The sequence below is a fragment of the Ammospiza caudacuta genome, chromosome 1, assembly GCF_027887145.1.
Source record: "Ammospiza caudacuta isolate bAmmCau1 chromosome 1, bAmmCau1.pri, whole genome shotgun sequence".
In the NCBI taxonomy this organism is placed as follows: Eukaryota; Metazoa; Chordata; class Aves; order Passeriformes; family Passerellidae; genus Ammospiza; species Ammospiza caudacuta.
Window position 1 is genome coordinate 6,714,128 of NC_080593.1, and position 23,583 is coordinate 6,737,710.

General features: G+C 40.8%; 2 protein-coding genes across 4 annotated transcripts; both read left to right on the forward strand.

The window, feature by feature from the left end:
- The first annotated feature begins 644 nt into the window (after positions 1-644).
- Positions 645-6,325, forward strand: C1H9orf152 (chromosome 1 C9orf152 homolog). Its single transcript, XM_058818956.1, has 2 exons — positions 645-873; positions 5,601-6,325. Exons 1-2 carry the CDS (start codon positions 645-647, stop codon positions 6,170-6,172), a joined length of 801 nt encoding a protein of 266 aa, XP_058674939.1. The 3' UTR covers positions 6,173-6,325.
- A 3,649-nt stretch (positions 6,326-9,974) lies between these two features.
- On the forward strand, positions 9,975-23,583 carry NUB1 (negative regulator of ubiquitin like proteins 1). Of its 3 annotated transcripts, none has more exons than XM_058808440.1 (15): positions 9,975-10,123; positions 12,256-12,373; positions 12,460-12,621; positions 13,867-13,925; positions 14,471-14,541; positions 15,295-15,477; positions 16,958-17,046; positions 18,017-18,123; positions 18,993-19,179; positions 19,546-19,653; positions 19,802-19,954; positions 20,840-20,986; positions 21,270-21,365; positions 22,110-22,302; positions 22,910-23,583. In XM_058808440.1, the coding sequence occupies exons 2-15, from the start codon at positions 12,257-12,259 to the stop codon at positions 23,071-23,073; spliced, it is 1,836 nt and encodes a 611-aa protein (XP_058664423.1). In that variant the 5' UTR covers positions 9,975-10,123; position 12,256; the 3' UTR covers positions 23,074-23,583. The 3 variants fall into 3 exon arrangements, with proteins under 3 accessions (XP_058664423.1, XP_058664413.1, XP_058664404.1); XM_058808430.1 differs by lacking the exon at positions 9,975-10,123 and adding an exon at positions 10,644-10,662; XM_058808421.1 differs by lacking the exon at positions 9,975-10,123 and adding an exon at positions 11,991-12,010.

A 23,583-nucleotide genomic window follows, 5' to 3' on the forward strand; every position in this document is an offset into this window, starting at 1 on the left:
AGGCATTCCTGTCTCCAGCCTCCCAATTCTTAGTGTTTCTGGCCCATATTTTTCTGACTCTGCACCCAGGCCTGAATATTTTTAACATATTATTTGAAAGGCAACAATAAGCACAAAAGTATGAAAGCTTGATAAACCCTCCCCTCCCACCCCACTGCCCCAAGAAGCGTCAGCAAGAATGTAACTGAAAGTTAAGGAAGGGAGAGTGGGGGGGAAAGACACAAAATACACAGGAAAAAAGAAAACTATTTCCCAGGTGGAACTCCTGGCCTGGGGATCCCTCCACAACAGCACGCATTTAAGAATTAACTTTGCTACATAAACCAGTATTGCCCAGCCTTTTCTGTGTTTGGCTGTGTTCAGTGAGGGTTTGTACTTCACTGCTTTTTTTGGCAAAGGTTCATATGCTCACAACCTTAAGCAAACATTGAATCCAGCTATGCAGTCCTGATCCTGAACTCTTGTCTGCAGGAGCTCCGGGCACTCGGCATGAAAACAACCTGAGTGACATCCACAGCTCCAGTGCAGACCAGGCAGCTCCTGACACAAGGCACTGTGCTTGGAAGAAAGTCACTCCTTCATTTAGGAAGATTTCAGATGCTTCACACTTGATTTGCTTTTTTTTTTTTTTTTTTGCCGGCACAATGAAGGAAATGTCCTGCTTCTGCTTGGCTTTTTCTTCCTTGTTGGAACAGATGGTGAAGGCTTACAAATACGTGACTGGTATTTTTTTAGTGACTCATAGCTCAGAGCCACAGGTTTCAGATGGTGTTAAGAAGCTCACCAGGATGGATGTAAGCATGCTTGAGGAGCAGTATGACCATATAAAACAGAAGCAAAAACTGCAACCACACATTATTGTATATAAAACAGGTACGCTTCTATTTGCAGAAAAAAAATGCCTATGTAATGTAAAGATTATTTCTTTAAATCTCTAATAACACTCAGTTTGTTCTTTTTGTGTTCAGCTTCAAGAGATGTAGAACTGAATTCCTTTTCTGTCATTTTGGGGTTTTATTTGTTTTGCTGAAAGGTGGTTTTAAATTTATATCTATAAGCTTCATGTCAGTGAAATATTTTTATGTATTTGAAACAGATGAACATATTTGAGGTAAGGTTTTACAGGTTTTATATCAGTAAAATAAAGTTCTAAACATAAATAGTAACCTTTACAGTAACCATGTTGTTCATGTCTATGATAAGTGTACTTGTGCAATGTATTCTGTAATATTTCTGCTCTCTTGAATGCTTCCATCAGAACCAGCAATTCTGGGTCATCTTTCTCTTTTTCCCTTCTCTATCTGTGTAAAGAAAGACTACAGGAAATAATGGCAAATATCAAGTAACAAGCACAAGCTGGCGGGTTGTTAAAATATAATTTTAATTAAAAATCATAGTGGGTAACTAAGATACAAGTTTTGAACAAAAGCTCCTGTTTTGAAACTATTTTCAGTGCATATTGCTTGGAAAGAACATAAATAGAAAAACAAGTAAGAATATGTATCACTCATCTACCTCCCATATCAAACAGATTTTATATAAGAAACTTGCAATTATTTAAAGTTTTTAGTTAGACTCCTACTGACAATACTACACTGATACATTAGCTTTCCAAGTTAAAGTGATATTGAGAATACTAAGACAACTAATGAAGTTGTCTTCTGAATTTAATTTTAATATAAACCCCATGCTTCATACACCTCTCATATTAGTATTTACCTCAACAAGTGTAGGACTTAGAATATTTCATTCTTTACATTTTCCTCTACATTTTTCAGCAGTTCCAGCATTTGGCCGTGTAAGACTTCATGATCAAAACAATCAGAAAAAAACCCATGTAATTATGAACTATACAACAGATTTGCTTCTTCAATATTCTTTCATCCAAATGTTTTGAAATTCTCATGTTAAAAGAATTAAAATCTCTGTGAGGAAGAAAAACATATATTTACAAGCTTATTTTATCAGGTATCAAAAAGCAGCTAACTTGAAGACAAAACAGCCCATCTAATCAGTTATAGCAAAAATCTGTTAGTTAAAAGAAAGCAAGCGAAAGCCTTTATTCAGATTAATTCAAATGAAGTTTCAGATATAATGAATGTAATTAGAGCAGATTTTTTGCAAGGACATTTTTAGATGAAGACTAAAATATGTAAGAAAGTAGAACTGCACAAGATTCTAGGGAGTTTAAAATGTAGTAGGGCTAAAAATCCACATACAAATATTTTTATATACATGCACATTCCCCAAAACATTCACAAAACCACATAACCTGCTGCACTTAATTTCTATCTTCAAAAAATCTGTGTGGAAAGTACTCATGTCACTGTTAGAAGCAGCCAGAATTTGGGAATTTTTTGTTATACTGAGTTCTCAAGGTCCTAAAAGTTTACCTTACACATTCCTGTGGGAGCTGGGAAAGCCTATTGCATGGCTCAGCACTTTGCACCTGTTACATGCATCAATTTTCAGGAAAATGTGGAGCAGAAATGAACATTGGCATATGAGGACTGCCCTACACCATCCTGAAATTCCAGGTAGTTCCAAAAGGCAGTCCATGTATGGATCAGTGATTTGCACTGACAGGAAATTGTTTTACCCTAGAGGGTAAAATTATGGCTGTGCTGGGAAAGGGGTGACAACAACAGCACCACCACAAACCCCACACATACACACGAACCTCAAAGGCCAGACACACAAAACCCTCATGGAAGGAGATCACCTTCAGCCCCTTGTGGTCTTAAAAGTCCCTGCCAAAGGCCTTTGTTCTTACCAGTAAAACCCTGCTTTGCTCCTGCCTGGCAGAGCTGCTGTCCTTCCATGGAACCACGGGGATTTTGAGCACTGTAGGTTTGTTGCACCACAGTTGGAATGGTAATTCCAAGTTTTCTGGAGGACTTTTAGCTTTGTATGTCACTTCCTGTAAGCAGAAGTCATGAAATTTTGGACCTTTAAAAAGAACTTAAGACCCTTTAACTTCTTTAATTTTTTTTGGACAGAGGGGTTAGTAACCAAGAAATCACCTGAAAACAACATTGTTCTGTTTCTTCCCCAATACACACAGCCACATTCATGCTTCTGCCCACTCCTGATTATTTGAGAACAAAGACCTTGAGAAGATTTGAAAGGCACCAGTTAGGGGATAATACAGCAGTGCATTCATTATTTATTGGCTAAGAAGCTGAAAAACAGTATTTACTTTAGGAATTAAGTGGGAGTATTCAGCACATGCAGTCACAACAGAATAAATACTGGGGCTCTGACTGCAGAAATCTCTTCCAAGTATTTCCCAAGCTAAGTTGAGATAAGATTAACTTTTGCCACTCCAGAACCTTAAAAGAATCTATTAATGATGACAGCATATGGCCAGAGGGTAAACAACTGTGCAACATGGCACAATTTATATATAAATATAAAAGTACAATTTACATGGAGGAAAAAATTATAGAAAAGCAGAAATAAAGATCTGTATAATTGCAGCTTTCTTGAGAAGTTTGGACAGTGCTGGAGGTGTGTTAATTCAATACCCAGTGGTTCAGGACTATCACATTTCTATCCAAGGTCATTGCTCAATTTTGTGTGCTGCACCTGTAGCCAAGCAAGGAATCAAATCAACCTTGAACTCAAAACCAGTGCACACTATTAAAATTGAACTGGATTTGTCACTCTGAACTTTCTGATCAGCTCATAAGACAGATCATAATTATTGTGGTGACCAGCTATAAGGTTCTAGATGTTCTATCTTGCCTATCAATGTCAGCCCAGCCAAGAGCACAGTTAACACCACAAAAACATGCAAAGGTGCTTCACCTCAGTCTCTCAGTTCCATTCTCTCTTGGTTTTTCTCTCACAGAGAACAAGCTCTGGTTTTCACAGCTTGGTGCTGTTCTGCACAGCACATAGGGCTCTGATTTGCACGTGGACGTTTTTGTAGCCAGCCAAGCTCAGCTTTATTTCTTGGAAAAGAAACGGGCATTCAGCTTTACTTCTTGGATGAGGTCCAGTCATAACTTTGATTCTCACTGTTGCATGGGAGAGAACTGTGTATTCTTATGTCTCTGAGTGGTGTCACCTTGAGAAATTCTGTTAGCACCCCTCACTGTACAGAGGGATGCACAAACACACCTGTGTCTCAAAGCTCTGCACGTGCCTCAGTATCCTTTCTCCCAGTAACGTGGCATGAGAGCCAGTGTGGTCTGACATGGTCCTCCCTCCCAGCCATGCTGCAAAACAGCTCTTATCAGATCAACCCTTCATGGCCAAGGAGCAGAAAAATTCTGTGATATTATGCTGGGGTTGTTGTTTTGGCAGTGGGAGAGAAAGGCAGCAGTGAAAGCCCTTGCTTAGCAAAATCCCTGTTTTACAGGTTCATTTACTGCCAGTAAATCAGCTGGGTCTGACATCTCCTAATACATGTTTGTAAAGATGACACAAAAGGCAGCTGTAAAGCAGAGGTTGTGCTGTTGGGTTTTTGTGCAGGGAAAAAACTGCCTACTCCTACTCAAACTAGCCTAATTTCAAACTCAGGGTTACAATCCTTTTAAAACAGTTGTTCAGAGACACTCAAAATATAATCAGCACTCCTCTATGTCTACTTTTCTCCCCTTAATGTGTTTCAGAACTTACACTGCAACAGACACAGTCACTATAAGTCAACCCTGTAAATAAGGCCAGCATTCTGTAAACCCCTACTTTATATTTATACCATCTGAAGTCTATCTAAGTAGTGTCAGTGAATTATCTTTAGTGTAATAGATCGGTTTCTGTTCATTTTCAAGACACAGAAAACCAGTCATGTCCAGCAATTTGGTGACTGCTACACATAATTAAAGTAGCATTAATATCTTTATCTATCTAATATCTTAAACATTTTTAACATTAACTTGCATAGTGCTTTAGAAATTAAGCTTATAGGGGTAGAAAACTAAACAAAAAAGCAGACCAGAATCTCTCCAGCTGTTACAGCTATACCATTCACAGAGGAAGCAGATTCCTCTAAGTTATCATTCAAGCAAAACTAGTGTGATAAGCTATTTATACAATTTATTCCAACTGGAATAGTAAAATTGCACTAAAATATTAAAATACAAGCCTATAATGTTAATGATCCCTCATTAAGAAAAAGAAGACATTCACAACTTGTTTCATCTGGAAATAATCACAATATTATTAAGCTGTGAATACAAACTTCAAACAAAACATTTTTGTCTTTCAAATTACAGCACTTGCCAACACACTGAGCAAGTCCCTACTCACCTTAAGAAGTTTTGCTTACAAGCAATTAATTACTGAAAGTCAATTCTCAATCTGTGCTGTTAATGAGTCTTAGAGTACCAGATAGATCAATATTGTCTTGACAAATTTCCATTTTCATTTAACTAAATCTCGGATACCATTTATACCCTCATGCTGCAAAAGCAAGCATGAAGTAGCTCTACTCCTTTACCTGGCATCAAAAGAACTTGCACTACTCTCAGCCACTGAAAGAAAGAGCACAGTTTAAACTCATGTTAAAGCTTTTCAGATGAGTTAATGCTGCAGAAACCATACCCTTGATTTTTGCCACCATAATAATGTGCACAAATGCATTTCTCCTGCAGGTGGACATGAATCTGCTCTGCCAGAATCAATGATCAACCCTGTTCTAATTAACAAGAAAGTTAAAAGATCAAAGTCATGTAGAGGAGACGTCCCTGTCAGAAAGGTCCCACTGGAGACAACCAAGGGTGGCGACTCAGAAGAGGATTTGCTGTGGCGCGTCCACCTGGGCAGGCACCGCCTGGGGCAGGCCCTGGGACAAGGAGATTCCTGGGATCTCTCCCACTGCCACAGCACACCATGGGGTTTTGACAACCAGAGACTGATTTCAAAGGGAAATGGCACACTGCAGACCGAGGAATCAGCAGGAGCAAGTGAACTGGCTGAGCTCAGGCAGCTGGGAAGCTCAAGTGCATTGAACAGTCTCAGCAGAGAGAACGGCTGCAACATTTCAAGCTCCTGCCAAAAGCCTCCTCTGAAATCACCCACTGCAGCACTTTGGGCACATCAGCACATTTCTGCTACAAAAGGCATGCCAGTCTGCAACAAACTGACCTTTTACCCTTTCCCAAATAGGAAAGGGCCCAGAATTTCTGAAGCTGCAAGGAGGCTTGGGTTGTATGTCTCACAATGAGGACATTCAGTAATACCTAAAACTTAGTCAAAAAGTTGACTAAAACATAAAATAGCAAAGTAGCCTTCTAGTTACACAGATCAGCCTGCTGAGGGTTTACTGCTGTTATTAGCCACAGAAGATTCTGACTACATAATCTTTAATATCTTTATAATTTTTAACACATTATTTCATCATTCACTTTCAAGATATTCAAGATAATTTCTGATGTATTTTTAAAATCAGTTAATAAAACCTCTACTCATGTCTATTGTTGTAATGAGATGTAGTCTCCCCTTCTTCAAGATCTTTAGAGGGATGAGACCCTTTCTTGCAGGTTCTTTTCAATGACACAAACAGGATCTTTGTATCACCCACTTCTGGCTGCAAGTGTTCAGACACATGTCTTTTTCAAATGTAGTCTTCACAAAAATTGGAGATGGTAAATGTCTCCCTATTTCATGATGGGTAGACATGGGACATCATAGGAACTGGGTTTTTTCTTCACAGTAGTTGAAGTATTTAAAGAAGGATTAAGAAGGGGAAAAAAATAAAGAATAGATATACCTAATAGATATAACAAGGAGAAATACTAGATAACAATTAGTCCACATGAAATGAGAAACTACCTGCAAGGAAATACTTCAAAAACTTCATTGTCCTTTGACTGATTTAGTTATCTTAATTAAACATGGACCTTGAAAACTTTGGTTTTAAAGTCAGTGCAGGTTTATGCATGGACTAAGTAACTAACTCCTTTGTAAACTCTTTCATACAAACACTTTGTCCTTTCCTCAGGCTTCTCTAGGATATTACTGTGCTTTGTACTGACTGGAACTAATTTAGAAAAGGTATTTTGCCTTTGGAGAATCTTTCAATTTAATTTCCAAGGACATTATTAAAGAGCATTTTCATTAAGTTTTCACTTGTTAGTGGGGTAGTTTCAGTTGTGAGAAAAGTTGCGATTCTAACATTTCAAGAGACTGGAATATTACACACACACAATTGTCTAACAAGAAAATTACAGTTTTTTTTCCTAAAGTAGCTGTAGTGAAAATGAAGCAGAAAAATATGAAAAGAGCCTAAAACTTCAAATACTAGGAAGTCCCACTTCTGAAAGGCACCTGATCTGCAAATCCTTTCCTGTTAACTTCTTCATGTTTGGCCATCATGGGCAGAAGCTGTCACCACAGATGTAGTCAAGTTTCAAGCACTGAACTCAAGACTGCCATAAAGCAAATTTATCTATCAGTAGGCAAGCCTTACTGATTTATGCACATGGGGGAACATGGAATCCTGAAATTCTAGTTCGGTGTCTTGTTCACAAGCCCATAATCCCTCTGAGGTTCCCATTTCCAAAGCTGAAAATGGGACTCTCATGGTCGTTTACCTGACTTCTTAAGAAAAATGTTAGGACAGTGCTTCAGGTCCATCCATTCTAGAATAAATCACACTGCTGGGCAATTATTTCAGTCACACATAAATAAAATAGAATGAAATCCCTTTGCTGTTTGGACAGCATGCTGCTGGTCACATGAAAGAATTAGCCCACGTGAGTTACTTGTAACTGGTGTTACCCATTAAAAGAAAAATTTGTCTTTTAGAGGCACCAAAAACATTCCAGAAATGAGCCCCAACTCGCTGAGGACTTCAAATATAAAACACAGTATTGAGCAGCCATGTTGTACTGCCAAATTCTTGAAGCTTTGCTCCCTGTTCCCATTCCTGGACATTTTGGGGACTGGAAGTGACACTGGAGCACTGCCTCAACCTGAGCTGGTGTTTGGCACCAAGGGGTGTTTAGCACCAGGTTTTCCACAGCCCCCATGGATTCTTCCAGCCCAGTTTCTGAAGCCAGGTTAACTTCTGGCAGCACCACAAACCAGGCAAGACCCTGTCACCCCCATTGATGGGGAAATACAAACTCGCATGCTAAATCTTACCTGCAACACTGCTGCCTTCAAAAAATACAGAAAAAAACTCCTCCAATCTGCACAACTCTGCCTCACACACACAGAGGTGGCAGGTGAGGGGTGGCTGCAGAGCACTCACCCCCAACCCAGACCCAGCCTCTCCCGGAGGGACAGTCCCTCAGGCAGCCTTGGGGACCCCCATCACATTCCATGGATGAGCCATCAGATGCTCTGGAGCCAGAAGGTCTTGCTGTTGTCACAATAACCAGTGTGCAACAAGCCAATAATTACACACTTGAGAAAGACATTATTTATTTTGGAGTTGTACAAGCCTGGGTGCTGGTGGTCTTCCACAAATCAAGCACACCCACTATCAAAACGTTTTACTATTTACTTTTTTACTATTACTATTTAGTTTACTATTTACTTTTTACTATTTATACATTTTAGCAAGCAAAGTCATTATTATTGATCTGCTACAAGTTGAATAGGTATTTTCTTAATTAGTATTCTATCTTCTACTGGTTAATGATTCTCTCACTTCTTATGCTAATAAGCACATTTTCATCTTCTGAATCTGTGGGTTTCTTGGGTCAGTTGTTGTGATGTTTCCCTGCCAGAATCACCTTTTACCCAGTTGGAGCTGATTTCAGCACAGTTACTGAGTTGGTTTTATTTATTTCTTCCTTATCTTGGGAGTTCTGCCAAATGTCCTTGTGGCTTGTAAATTCTGCATTCTTTGTGTCCACTATCAGTAGTAGCTCCTTCTTACCAAGCTCTCTTAACCTTCCCCAAGGTCTGAGATCATTGAAACATGTCATGCCCTAAACCTTAACATGGCAATTCTACCAATAATTAATTTATTTTTCTAACAATTGGATGTGACTTAGAACTTGTAAGTTGCTGTTTCATGGGTTATGTCTCACAGAACCACAGAATGGGTCAGGTTGGAAGGGGCCACAGCGCTCACCTGGTCCCACCTCCCTGCTCCAGCAGGGCCATCCTAGATGGGACAGGATTGTGTCCAGATGGTTCTGGAATATCCCCAGTGAGGGAAACTCCTCAGCCTCTCTGGGCAAACTGTTCAGTGCTCAGTCACTGCTCAGGGGAGAAGTTTTTCTTCATGTTCTGGTGGAATTTCCCTGTTTCTGCCTGCTGGCTCTTGCCCTATTGCTGGGCACTACCAAGGAGAGCCTGGCCCATGCTCCTGGCACCTCTCTTGCACATGGATGGGGTAAATCTCCTCAGGGACAGGATAACAGGACAAGGCCATGCTCTTGGCAAGTCTCTTACACATGGATGGGGTATATCTCCTCAGGGACAGGATAACAGGACATGGCCATGCTCCTGGCACATCTCTTACACATGGATGGGGTAAATCTCCTCAGGGACAGGATAACAGGACATGGCCATGCTCCTGGCACATCTCTTACACATGGATGGGGTATCTCCTTAGGGACAGGATGACAGGACAGGGCCTTAAGCTGTGTCAGGGAGCTTTGGTTGGATATTTGGAGGAATTTCCTCATGGAAAAGAAGATTAGACACTGGAACAACAGCCCAGGGGGGCGGTGGAGTCCCAGTCCCTGCAGATTATAAGTAAAGACGGGAACACGGCACTCAGCACCATGGTCTGCCTGACATGGTGGCGTTCCGCCATATGTCAGACTCGATGACCTCAGAGCTCTTCCCTAGCCTAACTGACACTGTGATTCTGTAATTCCTTTCTTTTTCACTAGTCTTGAAGCAGGCAGAGACCAACCACCACAGCACACCCCACCCAAGGGAACTCTGCCACACTGCGCGCCCGGCAGCAGCGGGCACGCCCCGGCGCCTCCGAGTGAGGGCAGGGCGGCCATGGCGGGCGGGGCGCGGCTTCACCCACGTCACGCCCGTCTCCCTGGGCCTTCCGGGCTGCCGTAGGAGCCGCTGCCCATCCTCTCCCTCAGGGACCGCGGCCCTCGCCTCCCTCCTGCCGGGAAGCAGCTCAGGGGAGCAGCTGCGTCGGCCCCCGAGCTTCCCCCGGCGGCGGCGGCTGTGCCGAGCCCGCGGGGCGCAGGTGGGTGCCAGGGGCCGGGGCCGTGCTGGCTGCCCGGGGCCAGCGGGGCACTGGCGCTGCCCCGGCACGGGAGGCGCTGGAAGCGCTCCTGGGGAGGGATGAGGATGCCCGGGCCCGCAGGGATGGAGCTGCTGTCCCTGAGGGTTTGCTCATGACGCTGTTTCAGTGCTTCCCCTCGGCCAGCCGCGGTGAAGTGTGTCAGAGCTGTGCTTGCCTCATTTTTAGGGAAAATCGATGTGTCCTGCTTTATTATCCACCCATTCTGACAGCCCCCTGTTCCTTCCGTGAGCAATTTGCCTTTTGAACCTGGTTGTTGCATCTTAGGTCGCGCGTCTTACTTCTCCACTTGTTTTATTTCACGTAAAACTGGCCTAAGAGGGGGACATTTTATTTACAACAGCTGAGTCTTGCATTAAGAGCGTTTCTGGGGAAATTCCCCCGTTATTTACCCCAGTGAGTTTTGAGAAAGTCCCTTTAAACTCATAGCGAAAGTGAAATTGCCTCAGGAGCTCTTGTGGCGTTTCATGGTTGATGGAAGAGTAAGTCACAAATGTTTTTGCTATGGATTCTAATGCAATTTAGTGATGGAATTTATTATAAGTGTTAGAAATGTTACATATAAAATCATAGGTTTCATGCTTGTGAAAGTAAAAGTTTTATTTTTTTAAATAGAGTGTTAGTAAGAATAAGTTTAATTGAAGACTGCAGTAGTGTTTTCTGTTTTGATCGATTAATTAGAAATCACAAACTTACCAAGCTATAGTATTTATAAACAGGTGAATGACCAGTTTATAAATGTCACCTGTATTTACAATTCTTAGTCTTAGGCATAGATTGCAATTTTAAATTTTATCTGAGTGACCCAGAACCATGAGTAACTTTTTTTGCAAATGTTAAGCTGAATTGTAGCTATAAAATGGGTCTTCAGCATAACTTAAAAGGGGGAAAGTGATGGTTACAGGCTCTTAATGAGAATTCCCTGGTGTGTTTTGGGAAAGGGGGAAAGCTGCATTAATAGCAGTGTTTTGAAAATGGAGTGGTTTTGTCACTTTTAGCTTTGTAAATGCCATTGTTTGCCTTGGCTCTCAAATAATAGCAGAGGCATCCCAGCAGGAAAAAGAATGTGTGTTTGTCTGTGCTGGTTTTGACAGACACTGTGCAAATGACAGCGATCCAGCTGGAAGGGTTGTTAAACCATCCACTTGCCCAGTTCATCCCTCTGACTCCTCTTTAGGGGAAACTGTTGTCAGTGCAGCTTGCAGGGAATTCTTTGTAGCTCAAAGAAACTGGGCTTGAGGTAAGGCTGACAAGTAAACTTACCATAAATTGAATATTTGCCTACTTTTTTTTACCCCCTGAAGTAGTGTTTTTCTGAGCCAGGAGCAGCTTTTGAAACTGGGGGAATTTTTCCCTTTTCTCCTGAGATGTGTGCCACTAAACAAGAATGAAAGATGGGAACCACTCTGAGAGAGAAGTGAAACTGATTAATTGAATTTCATGGCCACCTTAGTGCATGTATGCCAGCATTTTAAATGCTTTTCTGTCTAATTTAAAGGACATTTCCCAAGCTGTCCAAGAGCCACAACTCTCCCATGCTTTATCATGCACCTGGAGTTTGTTTTTGGTTTTTTTTTTCTGTTGAGATCTCTGCACTCAGCTTTCCTTGCTCTCTGTCTGCCTTCCCTGCTTTTTGGGATGTTTGGTTTTTTCCCCAGGGTCATGCTGATTAGCTCAGAGTTTCCTGCTGTGTCTGAGCTGAGACAGAATTGGTGAATCCAGAGCAGGGCAGAACAACTGAATTGTCAATTTTTATGTATTTTGATGCAATCCCAGTTCACATGAGGGGATGGGAAGAGGTTTAATTTGTCTTGAAATGGCAGGGCCCTTGTAAGTTATCCCTACTCCAATCCAAATTTCACCCTCTTTTCAATTATTCTTTCTTATAGTTTGACCTCAGTTTCCCCTCCCCACCAAAATGCATGGAATGAATTTAATACTCCTCATTTATTGCAGAGTTCCACAATGTCACTTAGACTTCTTGAAAAGCAGAATATCTTACTACAGGAAAGCTGTATTAAAGGATTCTTTATTTTTCTCTCTTTTCCCTTCCAACTGTGCTTTTATTTTAACAGAATGGCACAAAAGAAGTATTTGATAGCAAAACTGACAAGCTGCTTAAGAGAGGACAAAATTCAGCTATGGAAACCACCATACACAAATGAAAAAAAGGAAGCTGGTGAAGAGATGAAGGTAAATATTTTCTCTGAGTTGATGTCATAGATCTTCCATGTCTGACTGCTGGTGCATTTTCCCAGTTTTTCTTGTCATTTTTTCAGGAGCTTGTAGAAAAATACTCATCCAAGCTGAATATCAATAAAAATGATACAGAGAATATGCTGGAAGAAATCCGGTGTAAAGCAATTGAGCGTGGGACAGGAAATGAGAATTTTAAAGTGACTGGGATTGCAAGACTTGATATTTATCTGCCTCGTAGAAAAGTGAGTAACACTGCAGTAAAGTCTGCATAAATAGCTTTGTTTTGAGGTTTGAGTAGGTTTACTTTGAGGTTTTTTTCACTACAGCTTTTTCAGGTGTTTCATGAGTGATCCGTGTCAGGTATAGAAAAAAATGGGGAGGGGGAAATTGCATATTTTAGTTTCTCAGGTATATGGAAATAGCATGGCAAAGGAATATAATATTGAGGAGATTAGTAATTTTTCACTTTAGGATTTAATGGCAAATAATCTTCCAATTAAGAAAAGTAAATTAGATTTAAGTGTCTATTTCAATTTGATTCCTTCTCATGTAACTTCTTGTATTAGCAATGAAGAGCAGATTTTTTTTTTTCAGCTGTAGAATACCTAAAGTTGATTCAGCATATTGATGTCACTTGAACTTGGGCATGAGGAGCAGGATTTTCTGTTGTGATGCACTCGCCTGTTCCCTTCATGGATACATAGAATTACAGAGTCACAGATTCATTAGGTTGGAAAAGATCTCCAAGATCATCAAGTCCAATCCCTACCAACCAAGAACCATGGTTCAGCAGAACCATGGCACTTCTCTTCCAGAAGTTTCTTAAACACTTCCAGAGATGGAGATTCCACCACCTCCCTGGCAGCCCATTCCAAGCTCAGCCTTGTCGAGCAGGCTCCTAAAACCTTCTCCAACAGAGAACTGAATTCACTTTTGCCCTTTGAGTCAGGTTTCAACTCCTATTTTCATGCATAAAATACTCCTGTAGTGAAAAATAATTACCTGGGCTAAAGGGTAGAGAGTTTTAAGTGATTGCCATGCAGTTAAAACAACCAAATAGTTTCATAATTCTACTTTATAATGCTGCTGGGCAAATAGGGGAATGAATTAATTATAAATTCCAGTTTATCTAATCTGGGACCAGAGACACTAATAGGAATTAATCATAACTTAGCCAGTCACAGGTGAGTGGCATAATTGCAAAGCACAGTTAAGATTGGACGTGCATAATTAAATTAATTTAAATTGTTTGGCTCTGAATTTAGATTTATTTAATTCTGAATATCCTGCTGTTATGATGCTTATTTTTAGCATTATAGCAAGTACAGAAGTGGAAATTATTGCTATGTATGTCCAGCCATAAATATGATTGTTATTTGGAAAAGAAATGTTGTTGTAGAGCAGTTAATTAATAAAATGTCCAGAGTATATTGGTATCATGCTTTTCTTTCCCTCCTTCTTTTCCCCACCCAATATAATTACTACAGAGCAGGAAAATCCCACTGGAGACCAGTCTGTTCATCACAGGCAAAGAGCTCAGATCCCAGTAAGTGCAATCACCCTTTGTGCTCCTCTCATGAGACACCACCCTGTCACAGAGCATTTTATAAAAATGCAAACAAACCCACTTTTTGTTTGATTTAAGCTTTCTCTTAGCATGTATTCTCTGAACAGGATGTCCAGTGTCCCTGTAGGGCAGTTCTTCATGGGAACAGCTGTGCTTTAACAGATGGAAAACAGGAAGAAGATAGTTCTGTGTAAATCCCCAGCAAGTACCAGTGTTCCAAGTCTGTAACCAGGCAGATCCTGTGAACACTGAACATGACTTTCTCTTTCTTTTGTGTTTTTAAGCCTAAAAAAAATCAGATAATTTTCTGTTTTGCTTTTTCCCTTTTTTCTCTATATAGTATAGGTTTTCTCTATATAGTACATAAACCTCTGTGATGGTGTTATTTTACTTCTAGCAGCCTTTTGTAGCAAAAAAATTAAGCCATTTATAAGCACTTATTTTTAGGTTTTATTGCTATTGAATCAACAATATTGTATAAGCTTAAAAATTAATGTTCATGGATGAAATTATTCATTTCACAGGATAGCACAGGAATATGCATTACAAGAAAATGCTGTCAAAATAATCATAAATAAGAAGCAGCTTGATCTGGGTATGTATCTCTAGTTAAAGACACTTTTATGATAGTTTTCTAGTTTTCTGCTTCTCAGAAGAAAAAATGCCTTGCAACTCTATTAATTTCCAAAAAACAGCTGTTATATTTGTTGGTTTCTGCTTTACAGGAAGTGTATTAAATTATAATAATCCAAATTCTTAAATAGAATTAGATCAATTAAAGGAATACTGTAATGAATGTAGAAAATCCCCTTTTCTGGTGTTGAAACACTGAAAATGCACATTTAAGAGAAACTCTAAATTTCTTCAAAAAACCTTATTGTATAAGAGCATTTTCAAAGACTTTTTGTAATGTTTTGCCCATGCTCAACCTGTCAGACATGTGGGAAGTGATGATAGAGCTTTTTCTTTGCTGATGGCCCTGGAATATATCAGAATTAGAGCCACAGAACTGGCAGAAGGAACTTGGATTCAGTTCCCAGTTTTTCTGTCCTGTTTTCTTATGGTGTATGATCCTGGACATGTTCTTATTGCAGTTTTTGCCTGAAGATCAATAAACTGAAATATAAATAATGGTATTAAAAAAAAAAAAAAAAAAAAAAAAAAAAAAAACCAAAAAAACAAGTAAAGAAACATGCCAGTAACTTCAAAAGCACTTTTGAGATGCAAGACTGATTCTAAATTTTGCTGACTGCGTCAGTAATTTTTAGGGGCTTTGACTGAGTTCTCAAGTCTTGCAATTTCAGTAGTTCCAGTAGTTGAATTATATTAATCACCCTCTATTTTGCAGGTAAAACCCTTGAAGATCAGGGTGTCACACACAATGCCAAAGTGATGGTGCTTCAACTGGAACAGAGTGATGAGGAAACCAAAAGGAAAGTTCAGGAGGAAGAGCTTCAGTGTAAGAAAGAAAAAGAAATAAATGACAAGATGCAGAGAACTAAGAAGGGCTTGGAAATTCTAGCAGAGAGAGGTAAGTGGGCTTGTTAGACTGGGAGGGAGGGAGGTGGTCATTAATTTTTGTGGGTCCAAAATTTCATTCCCACAGGCCTTTCAACATGGAAGAGTGCCTATACCATGGCTGAATTTCAGTTCACACTCTTCTAGGTTTCTACCTCCTTGAAAACTGGATTTTAAGTTGGCTAAAACTTTTTTTTTCCACCATTTTCACACAACTAGAACGCTACAAAAATCTTTGGCACTTTGAGAAGGATATAATATGAATCAATAGTTTAATTAGCACTTGGCAGTTAAGGGATTGATGACTTGTGAGAAGCTTTAGATTTATTGTAGACAAAAGCACAGTGCATAATGTGTTTTAAGTCATTAAACACTTTTTTTTTTATAGTTTAGCTATGGCTGTGTGTAACCATGGTTTCATTGTGCAGAGCAGCTCATTTGTCACTGTCATCTGCCACAAGGCTGTGGTGTTCTCATTCCCTTGGGATGTTGATTCCTGGCAACTGTGGATTAAGTTAAAGGGATCTAGTTAATTTAACAGTAATAATTCTTCAAAATGAGGTTGTGTTTGTGAGCTGCAGTGCTTGGTGGTGAGTTTAAATCACTTCTCTATTCCATTGTTTCACAAATCCACAAGCAAGGAGCTGTGAAGCTGAGCAGGTCACGAATTCCTGCCAAATGCAGAAACACCCCAACAAAGCTTCAAAGCTGGTGGCTTCTGGTTTCTTACCACAAAATCAGATTTTGAGTACATGACAGAAGTGTTTGCTTTTTTTGTATGTAAGGGATGGTATAGAACCCAAATTTTGAATCCTGAGTTGGGTCTCTTTATATTTTTTTGCCAATGCCAGAGTGAAAAGCAGAGTCTGTAATGGGCTCCCAGGCTGAAGGCTCTATGAGAAGTGCACTGAGAGTTTAACAATCCTTTTGTTTCACATGAGAGAAACCACAGGGCAGAAGCTTTTAATCTCAACAAACTCTTCTTTAACTGTCTTTTGTCTACAAGAAAATCATCTTTTCATTGTAAATCAAATGGAAGTGAAAACAAAATTGGTAGTTTGATAACAAGCATTAAACATGTGGGGAGGGAGAATACTGAGCTGTATTTTTTCCAGCTTTATCAACTGTGCTCAGTTGTATTTTTTAAATAATTTGCTTTAGTTGATAAATCATTTTGAATGCTATGTTGTGTAAAACGTAAGTGTTTTGTCTTCTGAAAAAAAATACTTCTTCATAATTCATGGAACTTTTGATATTGTGTCTAAATTTCTGCATGCACAAGGCCTTTTCCACAGTGACCTTTCTAGAAGTTCCTCATGTTTACCTGGCCAGAGTTGGTATGTCCAGAAAAACAGACATGCAGCCTTTATATGTAATTCTGGGGTTTTTTGTTGTTTGCTGTTTTGTTTAACATTACTAAAATATATTTAATGGCAGTAGAGTTGCTCTGTTGAAGGTGGTGTTTAAATTTTAAACTTTTTTATATCTTTCAGAGGAGTACTTGGATCCAGACTCTGTCCCATACCTAGATATAGCTAATCAAACTGGAAGGTCAATTCAGATTCCTCCTCAAGCTAAAAAAGTAGGTGAAAAGCATCTTACAATGCCACTAAGATGGCTCTTTAAAGTGTGAAACATTTAAAATATGGGATTGAAATACAGCCAGACTTTCTGGGGATGTAACCCTGGGCCCACTAGATGTTTGTTTAATACAAATAATTTTGAAATACAATTGAATTAGAACTCTATAGGGGGGAATATTTCAGTCATCTGGAGACAACTTCTGATTCCTGATCACATTGCAGGTCTAATCTGGCACTGACCCCTGTGTGGCCCATATCTTACTTTGGGGTTTAAGACAAGCTTTAATTTTGTTGATCTTTGTGCTATTATAAATTTTGGGTGTCCTAGAAAGGCATGAAAGTAATTTGTTTCTTAGGCCTTATTTCCATTTGTAAACTTGATGAGTCTGCAGGCAGTTCTGATGAAGTGCTGAATGTAATAATTCACCTGAAGACTTAAAGCATCCAGTGGTGCTTTAAGTGAACAAAATTTCATCAGTATTGATCAAGGATCAGAGGAAATATTGCAGGTTGTTTCCATCCAGAATTATTATTACATTTTCATTTGTTATACTGCAGGAGTGTTTTCCTGACACACTCAAAATTTAATTTTCAGTTCTGAGGCTTTTTAGGAGGTGAGTTCTTAGGTTTTGCAAGATAATTGTGATAGCAAAGCAAAACAAGTTTGGTGCTGTCAGAAAGTGCAGCACCCAGAAAAATGCTGAGCTTTGTATCATTCACCATTGAAAATCTCTCTGAGGTTGCATACTTAAAGTGAGCTTGGTGCAGCATTTCCTGTGCCAGTAACATCTGTTGCTTTTAACTAGACAGTATCTAACATTATCAGATGGGAGAAAAGTGTGAAGCAGTGTGAGATAGCACTGGTGTTTTTCTAGGAAGAAAAAAACTCTGATGGATATTTCCTGGATATTTCCTTTGACCTCTTTGATTTGGGGAGCTGCAGTCAAAAGTCTCAATCTGTTTTTCTAGGCACTTGTGCTGGCTATGGGTTACCATGAGAAGGGCAGAGCATTAATGAAGAAGAAAGAATATGAAGTAGCACTGCCATATTTGTTGGATGCTGATAAACACTTCTGGTAAGAACATTTTGAGTCCTTGTGTCTGTCTTTACTGTCAGCCCATAAAGGAACAGCACAGCCTCTACCTGTGCATGTAAATCAGGGCCAGTTTTGCCTGGGGTTGCTCCACACCCCCTCTTGCAGATGGGAAACAGCAGATAAAGCTCTGACTTGCAGTGACAGGTGGCTTCATGTAGAACAGCTGAAACAGATACTGCCTCTGGGCAAGTTAATCTTTCATAACAGCATAAACAGAAACTGTCAATATTCTTGTACCAGGTTATAAATTGCATTAGCTTGAGAGACAGTTACGGATATTCATTTGCAGTTGCTCTTGTGAAGTAATAATTTCTTGTAAAAGGTGGAGCAGATAGCTGAGGTCAGTGACCATACCAGGCCTTCTGCAAGTAAATTCATTTCCTATCAGTTGTCAGAGCTCTAAATTGCTCTTTTGAGATCCCAAAAGTAATACTGTCCCTGTCTGTTTCTCATCTGTGTGGGTGTGCAAGGAGACTGGCACAGTTCTCAGCATGTTCATGTGCACTGAGGCAGTTTCTCAGTCCTCCCAAAGATTACTCAGGGTTTAATTCCATTATGCTTTTAGAGATGCCATATTAAACAGTAGCCACAGCTCATTTTGTTACTGTGATGCTTCAAGATGTAACCTTGGCATCAGTCCTGGGTATCAGTGAATGGAATGGGGGATCAGTGTTTGATTCCTGTTCCCCTGGCATCAGTTTCCTGCCTCAGATACAAAGAGTGTGCTTTCTCCAACATGAGTGTGCACACTTCTAGTGTTGCTTTAGAAATGTTAAAAAGTGGTGGGGGGAAGGGGAAATAAACAACCCTCTCCCAGAAAAAAAAAAATTAACTGTTTTATTTTCCAGTGAGTGTAGCACGGAGCTGCTGAACACAGTTGATAATTACGCAGTGCTGCAGCTGGATATAGTGTGGTGCTACTTCCGTCTGGAGCAGCTGGACTGCCTGGATGATGCAGAGAAAAAGCTGTCCACAGCACAGAGGTGCTTCCAGAGATGCTATGGAGAGAATCATGAGAGGCTTATTGACATCAAAGTATGCTGGATTTGATTTAGTTAGGGTTGGATTTTTTCCTACATGTATTCAGTTACTGTTCAAGTATTGCAAGACTGGCTTTTAGAAGTTCAAAGTTTTCCTGTGTATCATCAGCCTGTTACCTGATTCTGTAATTGTGAGCACAGGGAAAATATTTGGCCTGGCAAAAAGGTCATGACAAACTTGTGTTTATATGCACAGACATCAGCAGGGGTTTAGGTGTGATGCTTTATGTCCACACTGAGTGTCACAAACCCAGACTGTGTCTTCTCTAAATGTGTAGAGTGTTCTGTTGATAATGAACTGGTGTTCTACCACATGCTTCTATCTACATGGTACCCTCTCCTTCTTTAAACAATTCCTCAGGGAAGCTATGGTCGGGAGAAGGTTTTATTTCTGCGGCTTTACCTCCTTCAAGGGATTGGGCACTACCACAGTGGCAGAGAAAAGGAGGCTGCGGAGTACATTCAGAAGGTAAGACACCTTTGGGTAAAACTCTGGAGTCCTTCACTGCAGCCCCTTAGTTGGGGTTCCATCTGGAACCTATTCTTGAAACAGGGAGGCATTTTTTGTTTGTGTTTTAACAGTGTGAGTGGTGTCACTTTGTCCTTCTCATATCCAGGCATCCTCTTTGTACGGAGAGCTGTCCATAGATCCTGATAAAGTGGATCGCCTGTCGCTCCTGGGCTTCTCGGAGCAGGAGGCTCGCCTTGCCCTGCGAGCGTGCCACGGGAATGTGGAGCATGCTGCCAATCTGATCACCAACAGGAGAGAGGTAAGGGCATGGAAGCATTAAATCACAGATCACCTCAGTTGGTGTGTCCATGAGATGTGGGTTGTGTGGCCAGGGCAGTGTGGTGCTGATTTAAGGACTTGGATTATCCCGCTCTGGCACTGTTGGTGTAGCTGACAGTTGGACGTGTTGGCACAAGTTTGAAACCAAAACTTAATGCACTAACAGGGGAAGCTCTGTCTCAAAACAGATGGGACAAGCATGCCAAAGACCTGTGGTTGTGCTACAGAGGCACATGGGAAGGCTTTGCACCAGTGTTTGCTACTCAGCAGTGACATGGGAATAAACCACCAGGACCAAGCTGACACTCCCAGGCTTGGCTGCCCCCTCTTGTGGGTTTGTACTTGGAAGATCCAGGAAGGAAAAGATTTTTTTGCGCTAGAGTGAGTGAAGATAGTGCTGTCCAGATCTGAAGTGATGTCTGGTAAGCTGAGGAGGCACTTCTAGACTTCAGATCTGGACAGCACAGTGAAGTGTGGACAGAAGAGCCAACTGGCTGAGGGAAGACTGAACAGAACTCCCTGGCTCCCTGCCTGGTTCTGACTGTCTGTCCCTGGCAAGTCTTGTCTGTGGGCCCATCTGCCAAATGGGTTTGTCACTTACCACACAGGGCCTGGAATAGCTGTGATGGCACCAGATCCGATCTGCAGAGCGGAAGTGTGGCGACAGGGCTGGCTCATGGAAATGCAGCTTTATTTAGGAGCCAGTGTCTGGCAGCACAGTCTGTATTTACAAAAAAAAAAAAAAAAGCCTTTTCCTCAAGAGATTCAAACTTGAAGAAAAAAAATCCAAGAAGCCCTTCATGCAGAGGCTGTGTGTTAAAGCATTCCCATGCACAGTGAGCTTGCAGTGCCTGTGCTCTTGCAGGAAAAGGCGCAGATCAGGAGGGAGGAGAGAGCTAAAAGGCGGCGGCGACTGGAGGACATCAATACCCTGAAGAGTATGGGCTACTCACAGAGAGCTGCTCAGATAGCTCTTCAAAAGACACGGGGAAACCTGGACCAAGCCTTTAAGGTAAGTGATTTTTCTGTAGAAGTAGTGTTGTACAAAAGAAATTTGGTTGTTTTTTTTTTTTATTGTTTAGCAGATTCCTATTTTCTGTAGTCTACATTTTTTAGTTCATAGCTCCTTTGTCTGAACTGTAAAGACTGAACTTGCACTTCATGACCCAATAAATCAAATGTCACTTAAATTGGCTGAGGTTTGCTTATATCAACCACTGGGCTGCATACACAACTGTGCTGAGGACTGTTGTAGCTCTGTCACTTTATTCTGATCTCTCTCTCTTTTCTTGTAGTTTATTCTTGACAATCCTGAGTTACTCTTGGAAGATGATGATGATGATTCTGTGGCCATGGGCCAGTTTCAGGTTTCCCAAGAAAGTATTGAGCAAGTAAGCTAGACCACTTGCTTTCTTGTGAGTTGGTTGCCTTGTTTCTGAGTTGTGCTTGCAAAGACTGCAGATTTTCCTGAAGTAAAGCTATACAAGTATTCTTGGACCCATGTCACTCAGGCTGTCACACTCCAGGGTCTGGCATCCACTCACTCTTCATGCTGAAGTCACTCAGGCTAACATGTAATTTGTGTGTACTTCCTGCCCATTGCACCAACGTGCCACGTGTGGGTGTGGAGGGAAAGTGTGTGCACTGTAATGCTCTATCCCAAAAAAGACAGCAAATGAGAAATTTATTCAAGTCTCTAGACTCTGCAGTGCACAAGGGAAAGAGTTGAAATGTGTATTTCTCGTGACAGGCTGTCTGACAAGCTCATCTGTAGTTAGAGTGGCTGTGTTATTGATGCCAGGCAAGAAAACTCTATTGCCTAGCAAAAACACATGCACCCCCCTGATACACTGGAGTGCTTTGAAATTTCCTTTTGAAAACAGAAAAAGAATTGGTCTGGTACTAGACAAGAGGCTCTTGATCCTGCTCAACATCCCCATGCCTTTAATAGGTCACTGCCCTGTTGTTAACTGTTCCAGTAAACCAGAGTCAGTGTCCTGGAATTCCTGGCATGCAGTGCTTTTCTCTGTGTGAGAGGATGACTGTCAGCTGCAGAGTCAGATTCCTGTCAGACCCTGGTGTCAGATGAGCTTGGATTTCCCACATTTTCTATATTATTCCTTTTCCCCTTGCAGCTGACATACATGGGTTTCAGCCGTGAGTCAGCAGAGCAAGCCTTGAAGGTCTTCAAAGGGAACATCCACCTGGCTTCCCAAACCCTTGCTCATTATGGGGGAGTTCTTCCCCCTTCACTGCTGCTGTCCTCAGAAGGGTCCAGTCCATCAGAGGAATCCACTTCTTCCAAGGACCTGCTCACAGAGTCTGCAGGTGAGTGTTGCATCCAGCAGGGTAGGAAGGGAAGGCAAGGCTGTTCTGGCTTTTGTAGGAAATAGTTCAGCAATTTCTGCTGAAGTCGTGGCACAGGGCTGCAGTAATGCCTCAGGCTGTTTTTATTGGGAGCACAGTTACAGGAAGGCAGCTGTTGTTCCCTGTAGTGACAGTGACAAAGGGACCAGAGGTGACAGGGCAGGTGCAGCCCAGGAGAAAAGGTGACATCAGGGTGTCCTGGGCAGGGCTAAGGAGTTTATTCCCGACCTGTGCTCTGCAGGTGGCTGACCTGCCTCCATACTCCTCCATCATGTCCCTTACAGGACAGAACCAGAATTGATAACTTTCCACTTAAAAAGAAGAACCTTGCATATATTTTTTCTCTCATTATTTGTCAGAGCTGTAGTAATCCCTGCTGTATAATTAAAGGCTTTCCTGCACTATATTTAAATAATAAGGAAAAATGGCCTTCCTGCCCTGTCCTTTGCAGAGTAATTGTAAGAGGTGGTTGTGCAGGAAGGGGCTGGCAGAACAGCCACGCTGGTGAAACAGGGAGAGCACTGGCTGCTTTCTTGGTGAATTCACTGCTGCTGCTTTTTATTGGAAGGTTCCTCTAGTTCACCAACAGATGAAGACATGGAGACTGATGCAGTCAATGAAATCCTAGAGGATATTCCTGAACATGAAGAGGATTATCTGGATTTAACACTCGAGGAAGAGGAGCAGATAATTCATGAATACTTATCCTATATACAAGTACCGCAGCACTAAATCCCATTAAATCTACTTCAGTTATATGTATTTACCTTGTCAAATTGAGTTTGGATTATAAATGCACCTTCAGCTTATCTCTTACTAAGGGCCTTGAATTCCATCAGACTATAGTTGGAATACTTAATTCCAGTTTATTTGTAACTCTGCTTAAAGCCTACATTTGTGATACATTGTAATTTATTGTCATAGAGAAATAGAAACATTTATTTTCAGAAGAAAATTTAATAGAACTAAACTATATTTTTATTGTGAAATAAGTTAACTCACTTAGTAAAGAAGCATTTCTATACCATTTTAAAATACCAGCTTTAAAAGAAAAACATTAGTTTATAAACAAGAAACCCTAGCTCATGAGGCTGTAGAGGTGTATCAGCTTTCCAAGTTTTCTTCTGAAAGATTTCTAAGAGACATTAATGTATCTGTTGTGCATGGGTTTATGCCGTGTTCTGCTTGTCCCTTCCTACAGGTGTTACACAGGCAATAAAGGTAACTCTGTGCTGCTTCTGC